Here is a 15,827-nt window from a genome sequence, read left to right on the forward strand (position 1 = left end):
TATTTAGAATTTTTAATTTGCTAAAATCTCCCGTCTGAGTTTTGGATAAAGAAAGAAAGACACTTTGTGAAATGGTTTATTGATAATAAATTGAAGTCAAGATTCAAATACTGAAACACTTAACAGATCAGAGTGAATGACTTTCTATAACTAAGACAGTTACATGCATATGATTGAGTTCCACTTGTTAATATTTTTCTCTGCAGTACCAAAGAGAGATTAAACACACTGGAAAAAAAAAAAGGTTGTTATAATTCACAGAAGTTGCTCTGAGAGTTTTTGTGAAAATGTTGCTCCCAGTTAGTTCATTGCAAGAAGAAAGTGCTGAAGGGTTAGTTTGAACTCTAGATCCTGGTCATTGTCACTTAATTGACCTTTAGTCTGCAAGGTCAAGAAGAGCAGTCCTTCCTATCCCATTACTGGACTATTTAAGTGAGAGTGATTTTTCTCTTCACAGTTAGTGAATGTATCATTTTAAACTTTCCCGTGCTGTACTTCACAGATATTTTGTCTCCCGGGAAAGAGGCTCATGGGCAACAAGCCACAGCTGCAGGATGAATTCCAGTGTCAGTCACATTGTGTCCCTTAGTCCATGTTGCCACAGACTGCACGGCTCTTTTCTCCAACTGGTTGCCTGCAATCCCAGAGGGGACTGGGATAAAGAGATCTTAGATGGCAGATCATAGTGGTGCTTTCTTTCCCTACTATTGGAAAAATGATTCGGTGATAAGAAATCACTTGTCTTTGATCTAGATGAGGGAAACATGTTTGGTTTGGTTTGTCTTTTTAGAAGGGCAGTGTCCCTCAACGGGGATGTGGGGTGGACAGCAGGAACCATGAGTGAGTGTCCAGATTATCTAGAGCAGCCCAAAAAATTCCTGTGTGCCCTTTCATCATGCTGCATAGATTCTTAACACTCTACTGCTATTTTTTTTTTTTTTAGAGGAAGGACATACAGAGAACTCTCTGTTCAGCTATGGGGGTCCATATCTGATGTCGATATGGAAGGATTTATCAAGGAAGGATTTAGGCTAAATGGTTGGGAAATATGTCCCCACAACTGTGCTCTAGCTTTTCTGAGTGGGCACAGAATTACTTCAGGTGAGACATTGCTAGCAGCAGCAAGAGGCACAGGTAAAAGTCTTCCTTCATTTTGTGATTATCAAGTTGAACCTTAATTTTTTTCTTGTGGAATGATTTTATCTTCTAATTATTTTTTCCAAAGATAGCAAAGCACAAACACAGATAACATCTTGCTTCAGTGAAAAACAACTTAGTTTTATAATGTCTATGTAAGTTTAACTTTTTTTTTGTATTCTTTTAGGGAAGGGTCTACAGGGTGTTCAGGGTCTTATTACTTGATGGGACTCGTAATATTCCTCTTCTTTAGAGCCTCCCAAGATCTCGGATTACAGGCAAGCACCCCCATACCCAGTCTCAATCGCCATCTCAGCATGTCCCAGGGGCAGAGCTGGTATTGCAGGTCCGGGTATCAAACCCCCAGCCCCTGCGCCTGCTTGCAGGTGCTTTAATTTTAATCCACTAAGCTATTTGGCTAGTTTGACTATTTTGAAAATAAAAAAATGTCCAAGGCCAGTTGACTCTCAGTTTTCTTTCACCATGTGACAAGGAAAAGGCAGATGACTGATACAGTGTAATTATCCAGCACCAATCTGATGAAGAGGCATACACACAGTGCCTAGTAGGGTAGATATTTTGGATCTGGGAGATAATGGATTGAAATGTCAAGGTGACACAATCAATCCAAAATTAATCATAATCCTAATCTTCTCTTCAGAATGTGATTGGGAGACACAAGATAATAGGGAAATGTTTGCTGAAAGTGCCACTTCTCTTAGCACTTCATAACATTCACTTCTACTCTATGGTTGAGCTCTCTTTTCATTAAAAGGAGTACTGAGGAGAAGAAACCCAGTTTAGAAAAATGAATGACTCATTCTTAAATAAATGTTAAACAACAGCATTTGTTTCATAAAACATACGGTCTGAAAATGAGTAAAAATACTTCCTGCACTGAGCTTATGGCCCACTGGATGAATGAGTCAGTTGTATATACACATACAGATGTGACACAAGTCAGATCTGAAATGCTGCATTAGGAATGTGAGCCACATAACACAGAGATTCTGCAAGAAAGAAATTACCGAATTAGGAGGCTCAAGAAAGTTGATATAGACGTGTAAGATTGACTGCAATTGCAACAGAGAGACAGAACTTTCCAAGTCTGAAGAATTTAACAGCAAAACAGGATTTCTTGTGAAGAAATAAAACACCAGAGGTATAGAGCTAGGATAATAAGTAGTGCATTCAAAATTGTCAGAGAGTTCAGATGGAACTGAATGTCGGAGCTCACTTAGGAAATGAAGTCAGAAATGTAACATACAGCAGTTCAGAGGGTTGCAACACTGAGAAGAGAGTGTGCTTAATATAGTGGCACTGATAAGCCATGGAAGGCTTCTAGAAGAGGAGTGCTGCAATTGAAGGTCTACTAAAGTGCTCTTGGCTTTGCTCACCATAGAAGTTTAGAAGTACAGAAGGCCTTTCAGTGCACTCATGACATACTGGTTGCCTGTTTTGTAAGAATATCGGCCATGTCTCTGGAACCTTAAGAAGAATAAAAATGGAATGTTTTTGAGGTCTCATGTATTCATGGTCCATAACTCTTTTTAATAGCTGTGGCCTTTGCCATAGACAAGTTGGAGACCCTTCCTCTTCCTCCTGTGTATGCAAACTGTTCTTGCATAATTATTGATAACACCTCTTTTCACTTTTAAAAATATTTCCTTCAGAAAATAAATTAATAGTGAGTTTGGATTTAAAGGCATAATTCTTTATTTCGTTCTTTTCTGTATTATACCATGCCAATATGAAAAAGTAGTACACACTTGCCTATAAATGAGATACAATGATTTTGTCATTCCAGCCCCCAATCAGATTATTTCTCAGCACTGATTGAGATTCAGCTGAGTCCAGTCATGGAAATAAGCACCATGAGGTAAATAGAAATCAGTAAGTTTTGCCACAAACCCCTGAAAACTCATCACCTTAGAAAATCCATAAAGTACTCAAAAAGGATTCTAGCAGAAAATGAGATTGGCTAGAGGCACCACAGATTTTCTAAGAAAGACATAGAGTTTAAATTGTCCATAATGAGGATAACATTTCATGTGGTTGGAAGACCAGAAATTAACCAAGAACTGAGATAATCAAGACCTTTCTGTATAGACAGCAGAAAGTTAACACGAGTACAAGGGAGAATCATGCCAGACTAGATGAAGGAGCATGGTACGTTGGTCTGAAAAAAGCATTTAAACACTGACATGCATTTACTCTTTATGTCAAAATGGAAAGCTTTCCTACCAGTAGCAAGAAAAGGGGTAGAGAGAGCTTGCTGAAAGCTAGAATTTGTGTATGTTTGAAAGCATGGAGAGTGTTCGGAATTTGAGGTTCAAAACACTGATTGCATTTTGTAGAAGCAGGACAGAAGATACTCCAGGGAAGAAGACAAAGTAGCTGAAATGATGGCTTGGGCAGGGAGAATTGAAGGATTTTCTAAGCCAGTTCTTAAGGTCTCAACAAAGAGAGATTGGTAGTTTACCATTCACAGAGCCCTGGTGATCACATTTTAAAATTAACCAAAAGGAAGAACAAAATTCATATTGATTCTCTATGTTAATTGGAAGCTATTTTGACTTATTAAATAGTCATCTTAGATCTAGTGCCAGAGAATATTTTTTTTTCTGGTCACTGAGTTAAGTACAAATGTGGGAAAGAATGTACCAACTATGACTTTTGTTCAAAATGAGAATCCTAATTGGGAAGAAAGAGAGCAGAGCAAAGTGCAAAAGTTCATCTCAAAGGCAAACAGCTCCACAGAAAATCAATTTAGGCTGGACAACAATTTAAAACCTGAGTCCCACAAATAAAAAAATTTTGTAGATTTTTCAGATTTGATTTTGGAACAGGATTCTGCATATAAGAAAACATTTAAAGACAAATCTTGAGAGTAGACAAAATTTCACCTACATTAATATCTTCCCCTGCATCCTCCACCTTCACTTTCTTCTTACCCAAAAAGAAAATGTGGACATGAGCCAAAGAGAGTAGCCCTGGGCAGATGGGTGGGAATGGGGAATTTGGTGACTTGAATTAAAGTCAACAGAAGTAGTGGATAGGTGGGAGAGAATGAGCTCCACAGGAAGCAAGGAGATATCAGGTTTGTATAAGATTTCTTTCTCTTCCTTCCCAAGCATAGCCTCCTCTTGCATGAAGGAGACTCTAAAGGTATCCAACCTTAGCGTATGGCTGTCCTGCTTTTAGCCTTTGCCAGAGAGCCCGCTTTGAAGAATGGAGCAGTTAAACCAAGTATGTGCATAGTCTTTTCAGAAGTGCTTTGTACTTCTTCACCTTTGATCTGATTAGGAAGCATACCGAACTATTCTTCCAACAGCATTCCTTTCCATGTTTTATACCTCCCCCCCACAAAGAAACTCTTGAAAAATTTTTCATTTCTAAATGTATTTTTTGCTTGATAGTGGCTAACTCTATGTATTGTGCTTTTCTGATGAAGTTGTACAAGTTTCTTATCCAAAGACACAGTGAAATTGGACTGTTGTATGGATTTCAACTAAATGGCTTCACAAGGTAATGTTGATCAGTCGACTTAAAATTCAGCACCCGGTGTTAAGATCAAGCACATATTGGTTCTAGGTAGGATCAGGAATACAATGCTTGTTGATGTGTTATTTGCTATGAGTAGAATATAAATAAACACTTAAATAAACATTTGTAATCAGGTTTCCATCTTGTTCTCTTCAATGGAAAAAAAAAAGTCCTTATGAAAACTGAAAGAGGGAATTTTGAGTCAACCTGTGGTGGGTTGCCAGAGGCAGAAATTTATGAAACACTTTTGTCAGCCATTCTGGAAACACTACAAAAGAAGTAGTCCTACCTTCTTATTGGTGCTAAAGCCACTAATAGGCGCAGTTTAGTGTAATGCCTCTATGAAAATTACCACCCCCAAAGTGAGCTTGCTTTGGATAGAACTCGGCAAAGGCATTTTCTTTTTCCTTTTAAGCTTGCGCAAAACACCCAAAGAGGCCACTTCCAACCCAGGCAGTGATCTTTCTCAAGTTTACGCCTTCTCAGATCGCAGAGACAATGGGAATATGCTCTGTTTACACAAATCAGTCTGGATGAGTGTCAGTCTATTGCTGGAATCAGAATTAAATGGAAAACCATTACCCTCTTGGAGGGCAGTATCAGATGTTTTGGAATGGCTTGCTTACTTTTAAATAGACCATGGGCCAGGGTCACCAGGCAAGGGTGGTGGGCTCTGCAGGATCTACAGAGAGAAATGCTCACATTGGTGAAGGAAGGAGCTCCTCCAAGCCTTGGGCCTAGGAAATTATTTTGACAATCTCAGCAGAGCTTGCAGCACTGGATCTGAAGAGGAAGAAGACTCTTCCCATCTTCTTTCCGCACTCCAGTGCCCCCACACTGAAATATTTAACTCTGGGTCAATTCCTTTCCAGGCCTGCAGGGAAACACTTCACCTTTAGAAATTCCTCGGGTCTCCCAGTTCATAACTCTGGACTCCACTCTTCTGCATGCACCAGATGCCTTCTCCCTGCCTCTAGACTGCAGGCTGTTGGAGAGAAGAATATGCTTTGTATTACTTACATTTGTGTCCTCCCAAGGACCACTACATCATGGTCCCTAAAAGCCTTGGTTCAAGGCTGGGGTTTTAAGTGGTATCTTCAGATAGAAATGGGGCCCATGGCATACACTGAAAAGAAAGGCTTTTGGAACTGCCCTGTGCAAAAGAAGTGAAGCAACTGCCCACATTACACAAGATGTGTCTACTTCTGTATTCTGCAAGTTACCAAATCTTACAGTTTTCCTGGACATCTTATGAGACTCCTTTTTTTTTTAATGAGGTTACTCTTATTTCCTTTATACTTCTAGTAGCAAAAAAAAAAAAAAAAAAAAAAAAAAAAAGTCTGAAAATCCAAGGCTGTTCTTAAGTAAGAAACAGCTTGTCTCTAGCAGGTAAATAGTGCAAAGTGTATGCTGTTTTCATATAATTGATTGTCCATGGAGACAGAGAATGTGTTTGATTTAGGGGGAAGAAACAACTGAACAGATTAGATTCTTATCTTGCACGACAGTCACTTTTTAAAAGTGTTTACCTGCTTCGACACTGTTCTCTTGACTTGGTTAGTCCCCTGCAAGACTCTGGAGGACTGACCAGAGACGTGGGTGGCTCGATCTGGGCCAATAACCTGGAAGGTGTGCAAACACTCTCTCTTTTTATTTTGTCCAGTGTTATTACTGAGGGACATCTGAGAAATCCTGACGCCATTTTGCTTTTAGACATAATGTCCCAACAAGTTTTTTTTTTCCCAAAGACACTAATGAGCTCCTCTAATTACTAAACTGACTGATTGATTGTTACTTTTATAGTGGAGTCAGTAGAATGCAATGGAGAGGGAAGTGCCTTTTCAAAGGAAGGCTTGCCTTCCACAGAGCTGCAAACTTCACTTTTACATAGCAGTCCGACGTGACAGCTTAAAAGAAAACTCCAACATTATGTAAGTCACCATGTCTAATTAGAAAACATAATAAATCACTAAAAACTTTATCTCAAATATAACAAGGTCTGTGGCAATCAGCAAAGCATTTGACAATCAACAGTAAATCAAGACTGATGAAATAGTGTTCCTCATTTGCATGAACATGGAAGAGTGAGGCTGGGTAGTGTCATCCTTGGCTCATCTTTCAGTCTTCTTCTTGCAAATAAAGGCTCACATATGGGCCCCTGAGTGAAGCCTGAGAAATAAAGTTGTGAACTCATGTCATTTCCAAGAAATGCTCAGGAATGTTGATAAATTAAAATTTTAGTTCCTCAAACCCTACATTTGTAAGCCATTAGCTATGTTATTACTCTAAGCTGAATTTCAGTTAACTGGTCAGAAAACCATGGCAACTGGACTAGCGAGGACACAGCTTGTAGCCCACCCACTACAAACTACATGCCTTTCTCTAAATTTGTTTACAGATTTGGTTTCTTTCCAAAGCAACCTGCATTTGCCAAAGGTTACCACCAGTACACAGTGAATAGTGCTACGAACACAAAGATTTGGATTCTTGTTGTTGACCTAGCGACATTAGGAACACTGTCTAGTCCATCAAGTAAATGTAAGACCAAACAAGCAAACAAACAAACAACAGGCCAACAACACTGCCTTGGCACCAAAGTGTGGATGTCGCCCTTTTAAGGAAGTAGAAGCTAATTAATAAACTTCTCAGTGAGGTGTGAGCCACCAGGCATTACTCACTGCATTGTGAGTGACAGGACTGGCTATTCTGCTGCTTGTTCCCATAAGAGCTGAGGCTGAGTGCACAGTTCCCACTGATCAAGACAAACACTAAGTAAAGGTCATAGAGATTATTTGGGGATACACTACGAGGTTCACATGCAGTAGCATAGGAAGACATAAACCCATTTTGGGTTTACATTTGCTTCAAGTTAAAAAAAAAATACTATACTAGAACAAAAAGAATCTTACTGAGTGATTGTTTTATTTCTAAATGCTTTTCTTTTAATTTCTAAATGTTTTGAATTTGTTCTTTAAAAAAGTATTTTCCTAGCATCTCTACTCCTTCTCTGACATTGGTCTAGGTGCTAAAGATTTAACCATAACTTTTCCAGGTATGACCCCATGTAAATTTATTGCCCAGAAGGCCTACATTAAGAAATATATTCAGATAGTTGACTTAAATTGTAATTAAGGGACACAGACACAGAGTACTATGCAAATGTGAAACAGAGAGGGAAAGCCTTTCTGGGCAGGAAGGTTCCCAGAAGACGACAGTGAAGCAGAAGGCTAAACAGTGTGTTGGGAAAGAGCTGAGATCTGCAAAGGCCTGCAGCTGAAGGAGCTCACCTTTGAGCAGCTGACAGGCCACCTATTGGGGAAAGAAGAGCCTCACATACTGTTCCTGGTACCTGCTTAAAGACAGGGAGTCTTTACAAGCACAGCACTCAAGGGAGTCAAGTTTGAGAGGGAAATGATCAGATTTGCAGGGTAATTCAGGTCCTAGTTGCAAGGAATGGGGTGTCTGACTCTGCAATTGCATGCACTCTAAGGATGGATAAAGCTCTATAGACTGCCATGAGTGCAAGAGAATAGATCTTTAGGAATAATACAGGTGTGCCTTCCTTGCATCTAACTTTTGTATAGTTTCCAGGAAGACATTTTGGTGAATCCAACACACATAGTGACACAACAAAGGCCACTACAGGTAGTTATTGAGCTAGACTTACTGGTTTCACATTCAAGCCCTTGTTCCTACCTCAAGCAAATGACTTCATCTTATGGAGGTTCATTTATCAAACACTTATAAAACATATATAAAATATAGGACAACAATACTTCCAATCTTATCAGGATCAAATGAGTAACTACCTGTGAAGCGTTATACATTAAACAGTCTATGGCACAAAAAAGGATCCAGTAAGAGTGTATATACTACTAGTAATAAATAGCTAATGTTATTTTCATAGAGTAGATTGAATATGGATACTAAATTTGTTCTGGATCTTATGCTTTTTACTTATTATGCTCAACATAACTCAATGGGTAGACCTTCCATTCCATGTTACAGTGAGCAAAGCATTTTCTGTAATAAAATGTTAATCACATTAATAACTTTATAGTTTAAGTTATGAGTTTTATTATAGATTAGACACACATCCTACCAAAATTACTTTTCTTTTTTTTTAAATTACTTTTAATGATAATTCTAAATTGCATTTAAGAATGAATAAAGCATTACTGCTAAACTTTTAAAGCGTCAAGGACATGCTTGCCAAAAAAGTGGCCTAACTTTCATTAAAGGTTTTCACTAATGCACATTTTAACATGTACACAAAACAGAGCTACTAAAACATTGATTACTACAGATTGATATTGCTTACAAAAAATGAAATAGAAGAAATATCCTTAATATATTTTTGCTTATGCTTTAATGAATAGCCCTTGGTTTGAATAGGTTAAATCTGAATGTGTTTCTCTCCTACTTAGATCAAAAATTATTGAATACTAAAAGGATAAACTTCTGCTTCAATTAGACCTATCATGTACTTCTTAACATACAATGAGGTCAGTTTCTTCAGAATTAGGATTCCTTTCAAGTTTTATTTTTATAATTACCAGAAAGGAAGGCTGAGTACAATCATACTATTTAAATTTTCTTTTTCCTGAGTTAAACTGTACACATTTTAACTTGGCTATATTTGGACCCTTTTTTTGGTCTCCATTTTGTTCTTCTACCTGTGGTGGCAAACCTGAGACACGCATGTGGCAGCAGGCTGAGAGTAGCATTGGAGGCTTTAAAACACTGGCCATCTCTGCTCTTTTCAAATATTGTGTATAGTGTTTGCTGATGTCTTTGTCCACCTGATGAGCCACGTCTGTGTCATTTGTGTCAGCTGCCAGTTGGAGCTTTTAGGTAGGAATTTATCCCCTAAATTATGGAGTCCTGGCCCTCCAGGATTCTTGACATTTCATGTCAGGACACAAAACATTCTAGCAAATTTTCTGCATATACTCTTTCTTGACCTGTGTGTGAAAGGCTCTGTTCTCACACTTCATGCCTGTTATCAGGCCTGGATATATTTTACTTACATACACTCACTTTTTAGAAACATTTTTAGAAGAAAAAAGAAGTGAAATGCTTTGACAAAACCTGCATATGGAAAAAAAAATGTGATAGCAAATGCATTCTAAGGTGAAAAGACGGTGCTTTACCTTGACATTATAATACAAATAACTTCTTGACCTCAGATGGAGTGCTTTGAGTTACTTGTATTTAATTCTAGCAGAAAACAAACCATCATTCTTTGAGATGGGGCAGGTGGCAGACAACTTGAAAATGACAAGTATTTCTCCCTTAGGCAATGTGTGTTGAAAACCACTATCCTGCTAATATTCAAGGATGAAAATGTAGTACTGTCTGCTAAAGCACAATCCAATGAATGCTTTCTAAAGCCAGGGTCATGAAGAAAGTGTTTTCTTTGCCCAAGAGAGGCTATAGAGCACTCACAAAAGCTCCTCCATGGAGCCCTTAGTGAAAGGTCATGCCAGTTAAAGAAATAATATGCTGCCTGAGACATTTAGGTTCTTAGCCATGTCCAGAGAAATCTGAATGAGGAAAAAAGCAGCTGTCTCATGAACCAGTTTTGAAAGTGGTCTCAGATCCTGACTCTCAGAACCCATCACAGAGCAGCGGCTCCTTGATTGTCAGACCCAGGCACCTTTGTATCACATCACCAGACAGGCACAGTGCCCACAATTACAACATATCTTACAGGAAACTGGGGGTCCTGTTGTCCAATTATGTTGCCAGGGCTACCCAGAACATTGGGGCCAGTGATGGGACTCAGACCCCATGTTATCAAGTCTCATTGCAGAGAGACTCCTCCTGCATTCCGGGAATCCATCCGGAAAATGGGTGCTGCTCAAAACGGCTCAGCTCCCTCCCTTTGCCTCATAGTCACTAAGGGATTATAAATGTAACTTCTTTCAAATGAAACTGGGACAAGTTATTATTTGCAGTAAAATAGCTGTATGTCCATTACTCTAAATAAATTATAACTATATATTTGAGCAGTAACCTTTTCTATCCCTGATTCGGCTCGTACTCCAGTTTTTATTAAGTTGTTTGCCATTTACTATTGGCTATTGTTGTCATGTTGTAGTGTGAGTTAGTGAGTACACTGATACTAGAAAAGGCCCAATTATCTCTCTCATATAGATAAATTGCTGGAGAGAGAATTAAAGAATATTAGTTAAACTTAAGTCCCTGTTTCTATTGCCCTGGTGGAAAAGCTTGACGGAATCATTTTGATATTAAATTGTTTTATAAGAAATCAGTAATAGTACAGATATATACATAAACAACTATAGTATAAACTTAGACATTTAATATAGAGCTTGGTTTATAACAATTATTATTCATCTTACGAAAACAAAAGCCAAGTCTATAATATATTCAAATTTTGAGATCATCACAAGAGTATGATCCAAAAAAGGAGAATAAAATTTAATTAAAATGATTGTATTCATAGAATATTTTAATGACCAGATAAGAAAAATCTAGTCCTTTATGATAATATTTTAATTCCCAGCCAGTGTCCTGATTGAAGGCTTATAAAGAAACAGATCAGTCTACCGGTAGCTTTGAGAATACAAAAGGTTCTATGAAAAATGACCAAAACAGTAGTAACACAGTAGTGTATTTGGCACTGGATGGTGAAATTTAGCCCTGTATGTCATCAACATACCTCCATATCTCAGACCACTCTCAGGGTACCTTATGCTGTCTAGAAGTCTGTTATGTCCATGTGTCCCAGGTGCATTTCATCTTCTCTGTGAACAGATCAACTAGTTTGTCATTAACCTACTTCAGTCCCAAATGTTGGTGATTCAACCCTTTGTCTACTATTTGATGGAAATAAAGTATCTGTTTAGACTCAGAAGAAATCAGTTGTATTGTTTTGGATAGGATGATAGTGGCTCCCAGACAATGGTGTGTGTGTGTATGTGTGTGTGTGTGTGTGTGTGCACGAGCGCGCATGTGTTTTCATCTCTTATAGTCTGTAGAAGACTGCCTCCTCTTTCATATATGATATGTTGTTATTCATTCATTATTTGTGTACTGAAGAGGATGTTAAACTCTTCTGAGATCAAGATACTCTGTGGTTAGAAAGAATTTATTTCCTTTTTCCTTTAGATTGTTCTGATAACCCTTATAACATAAGAGCCACATGAGACACTTGGGGCCTGATAGAGGTCTTCCAAGGACAGTTCTTATGGCTAATGTGAAAGTGTCAGGTTTTAATGTCTGTGATTGCTACTTGTCATTGTCCCCAAGTGATACACTAGCATCCCAGAGTATCACGTTTCTCACCTCTGTGTTTGGGGACATGTTTATGCAACAGTAATGTCGTCAGGGACTGCTAGGAAGGAGAATGGGCCTTGCTCCTTTGCTCCCAGCTGCCTCATCCTGGTGGGAGATGACAGGTTGGTGTTTCTCCCATTGACCTGGGTGAGGGTGAGCCTCATGGGTATGTGGACTGCGCAGGTAGCCCCGACAGCCCATCCTCAGAACAGGGTATGCTTAATGCTCTACTATCACCATTTTGAAAGTCTTAATAATTTATACCCAGGAGACTTTGCAATCCCATTTTCCGCTGAGCACTTCAGCTTGCTTTGTTGGCCCTGTAAGTAACTTCTAACTCTTCTTGGCTACGTGGATCTGCCCTTGGCCTCCAATTCTATTCTGTCAACACAGGCAATCTGCTTTTAAATCAAAGAAGTAAGCAAATAATAACCTGTTTAAACTGCATGTTTTAAAAATTAACTTTAAAAAAGTGTTCTTTATGGAAGGATTTAACTTATTGAGTTTTATAATAAACTAAGAAGAATAAGCAAATTAATCATACAATACTATCTGTGATGTGTTTCTTGTTTGTATTCATTGTAAAATTAGTTGTGTTGATTTGTGTTCTAAGTAAAACAAGACAGTCCACAGACTACTTGGGTTTTATTTCTTTAAAGTGTCGTTTTGGAAGAATACAATGTATATGTGTTTTCTTATTCTTGTCTTGAATAATGTACTGATTTTTTTTTTGTCAAATACTGGGAAATGTAGCTTAATGTCACAGGAACCAAGCCCTTAGCATTATGGGTAAGTTCAGCTACTGACAAGTTCAGGGTTTCCCTCAGTCTGCAAGAGTGGATCTGTCAGCACGCACGATTCCATCACTGAGGCACGGAACACAGTTTTCACTGCTTGGGTCCCACCCAGTATGCTGAGCTCTAACTGCTTTTGCTGGGTTTCTTTTGTGATTTCTGGGTAAATGGGATTTTTCTTTCTTTTAAGTCCCTGGGGAATGGATGAATGTTTGCTCACTGGCTTTTAAAGCTTGGCCCCAAAACTTTTCTCTTTATATATTTTGAAGGAAAAAAATTCAAAGGGCCGGTGTTTCTTTGTTCTCATCCAAGCCCACAATTAGCTGAAGTTCCTTCTGTGTAGCTAGGAGGAGGAGGAGGAAGGGGCGCCCAACAGACCTTTTACTGCCTATGAGAAAGCAATCAGGCAATTCCTTTGTCCTTTCTGTCAGGGAAGGCTGCCTCCCTAATTGTACTGCTGTGGGGAAGCACGCGCCTTTGGGAGCATTATCTGATCCCTACAGGACCGTCAGGAGTGCTTTGTATACTGACCCTTGGCTTGAACACAAATATCTTTTCAGTCCCCTTTGCAAGCTGTTGCCTCAGGCTTGGATACCTGAGAGCTTTAGTTCACCCAGGGGTGTGGACACATTTGTACCAACCTCAGCCTTAAGGTTTTCTTTTCTTTTCCTTCCTTGTTTTACTTGCAATTTTGTTCCACCTGTGGGGACCCAGAAGACGGAGGATGGAGATGGCTAGGATCTATAGAAGTTGGAGGGGAGAGAGAACGCGAAGAGCAGCTGCTCTTGTCAGCACGGGGATAAGCGTAAAGAGATTAATAGTTATTTGCAGAGCAAATGGGGAGGTGGCACTCAGCAGTGGAATGCGAATGTATGAGTGCGATGGAATGGGCGTGCGACTGTTAACATTTAGACAGAGGCTCTCTGGACTGAGTGGAATGGCCCAGTCCATGTCTCCTTTCCAAATGAAAGAATGAGTGTTGAATAAAAGAATCTCATTGTTCTTGAAGTTTAAAACAGAAAGAGATGTTGAGGCCCCTCTTCCTTTGGGCTTTGGTTCTTCACGGTTTGCCTGAGTCTCGGTTGCTCAGTTACATTTCAATTGAAGCCTCTTCATTTCCTTCATAAAATATAGAGCTCTTTTTGGGTATTTAAGTTAAAAAAAGATGCCCGTGCTGTCTTTCTTAGGTTAAATTAAAGCAGGCAGGCAGGCAGGCAGGCAGGAAGAAAGAAAGGAAGGAAGGAAGGAAGGAAGGAAGGAAGGAAGGAAGGAAGGAAGGAAGGAAGGAAGGAAGGAAGAAAAGAAAGAGAAAGAAAAAAAAGAAAGAAATTTTCCATATTTCAGAAGGTTTCCCAAAGGGAAAACTGAGCCACAGTGGATTACACCTTCTGGAAAGGTGTTTGCTTCAGGGTTAAGAGCTACCTGAGGCTACCTCAGCTGACCAACCTGCTGGTGTGGTTGCCCGGATGGAGCCCTGGACTTAGAACCAAAAGATTGAATTTCAAAGTGTGTACTCCATTTATTAGCAAGGGTTTGGACAACTTGCTTCCTTTCTCCAGTAGTAAAACAGAAAAATTGTTTTTTAGGTAAAATGGGAAGACACAACTCGTTATTTCCATGAACATTTTATGAAAATAAAATGAGTACTTATTCTGTGCCCAGATCCACTGACACAGAGGACATGAAATCGTCTGTCAAATGGGGCTGCATGAACTAATGTACTTTTGAAATGCATCAGACACAGAATTTTATTTACAATAAGATATTTCATCTGTTTACACATATTCTACTGTAGGAAAAAAATTAATCATGAGAAAGAAAATGACAGAGCAATTTCAAAGAAAAAGCAATTTGGCTAATAGACTGCCATGTTATCTTTTAAATATATAATTGAGGCTGGCAGTGTTGGCGTGTGACTGACTCCAACTACTGAAGAGGCTGAGGCAGGAGGATTAGTGAAGCTCGGGAATTCTGTACTAGCTTAGGCAGCACAAGACCCGCCCTCAGTCATTCAGTGTTGTCTGGCTCACACAGCAACCCATTCCCCTCCAGTCTTTATAGAACTAGTCCCTGGGATGGCACTGCTGGGATTGCGGCACTAAGTGTAGAATTATAAGATTGAGAAGAATCATGATGAACAGTTTGTTTTTCCCAGGTACTCAACAATTTCATGTTTAACCCCCCCCCCTTTAATCTATCCAATGGCCTTTCTCTCTCTGCGTACTGTAACACAGCATTTTTGATTTCTGTTAATTCTTACTGAGCCACTACACAGAGCTTTTTGCCTTGTGTGTGCATAAGCCTGCACTCCACTTTCACACGCAATGATTCCAGTCAACAAAGCCTCTGAAAGTTGTGTGATCTGCGAAGGTCATCTCAAAGCCCTCCCTAGACTTCTCAAGGTCTTTCCAGGCACCACAATTTGCTGATTTCCCTTTGCGTCTGACGTGTTTCACACCTGGAGAACGCATGCACCAAAAGCTACCTATTTTGAAGCAATGGTCTGAGGGGTAAAGGACTCATATGGCATTTTCTGGGTGTCCTTGCAGCCACAGTACACAAACCTGGGGCTCCTGAACAGCATGGACCAGCAGATTCAGAACGGCTCTTCGTCCACCAGCCCGTACAACACAGACCACGCACAGAACAGCGTCACGGCGCCCTCGCCCTATGCGCAGCCGAGCTCCACCTTCGATGCCCTGTCACCGTCGCCTGCGATCCCCTCCAACACTGACTACCCGGGCCCACACAGCTTCGACGTGTCTTTCCAGCAATCCAGCACCGCCAAGTCAGCCACCTGGACGGTAAGGGCAAAGGCGCACGTGGCCCACGAGCCTCCCTTCCCACCAGCGCCCAGCTGTGTCTCTCCCTTCAGGGGTACAAACCCTTGGCTCTGCGATGGGAATTTTGCCCTTGAATAATTAACACCATACCAAGTCAGAGAGAAAATGCCATTGAAAAAGCAAAGCCCTGCCAAACCCGAGAAACAAATGGCTACCTACTAGCCAACCGACAGCAGTTTCATTCAGTGCGTTTCTGCCTGCT

The 15,827-nt window shown here is 39.8% G+C and overlaps 1 protein-coding gene across 9 annotated transcripts in view; it reads left to right on the forward strand.

Annotated features, from left to right (window-relative positions):
* The window catches only part of Tp63 (tumor protein p63), a 213,317-nt gene that overhangs the window by 123,159 nt on the left and 74,331 nt on the right, over positions 1-15,827 (forward strand). For all 9 annotated transcript variants that reach the window (XM_004640898.3, XM_023700910.1, XM_004640902.3 and 6 more), the window contains one exon: positions 15,332-15,586. In XM_004640898.3, coding sequence (XP_004640955.1) covers positions 15,332-15,586 — 255 coding nt within the window. The remainder of the gene's footprint in view (positions 1-15,331; positions 15,587-15,827) is intronic.

Source organism: Octodon degus, unplaced genomic scaffold (assembly GCF_000260255.1).
Source record: "Octodon degus isolate 3935 unplaced genomic scaffold, OctDeg1.0 scaffold00128, whole genome shotgun sequence".
In the NCBI taxonomy this organism is placed as follows: domain Eukaryota; kingdom Metazoa; phylum Chordata; class Mammalia; order Rodentia; family Octodontidae; genus Octodon; species Octodon degus.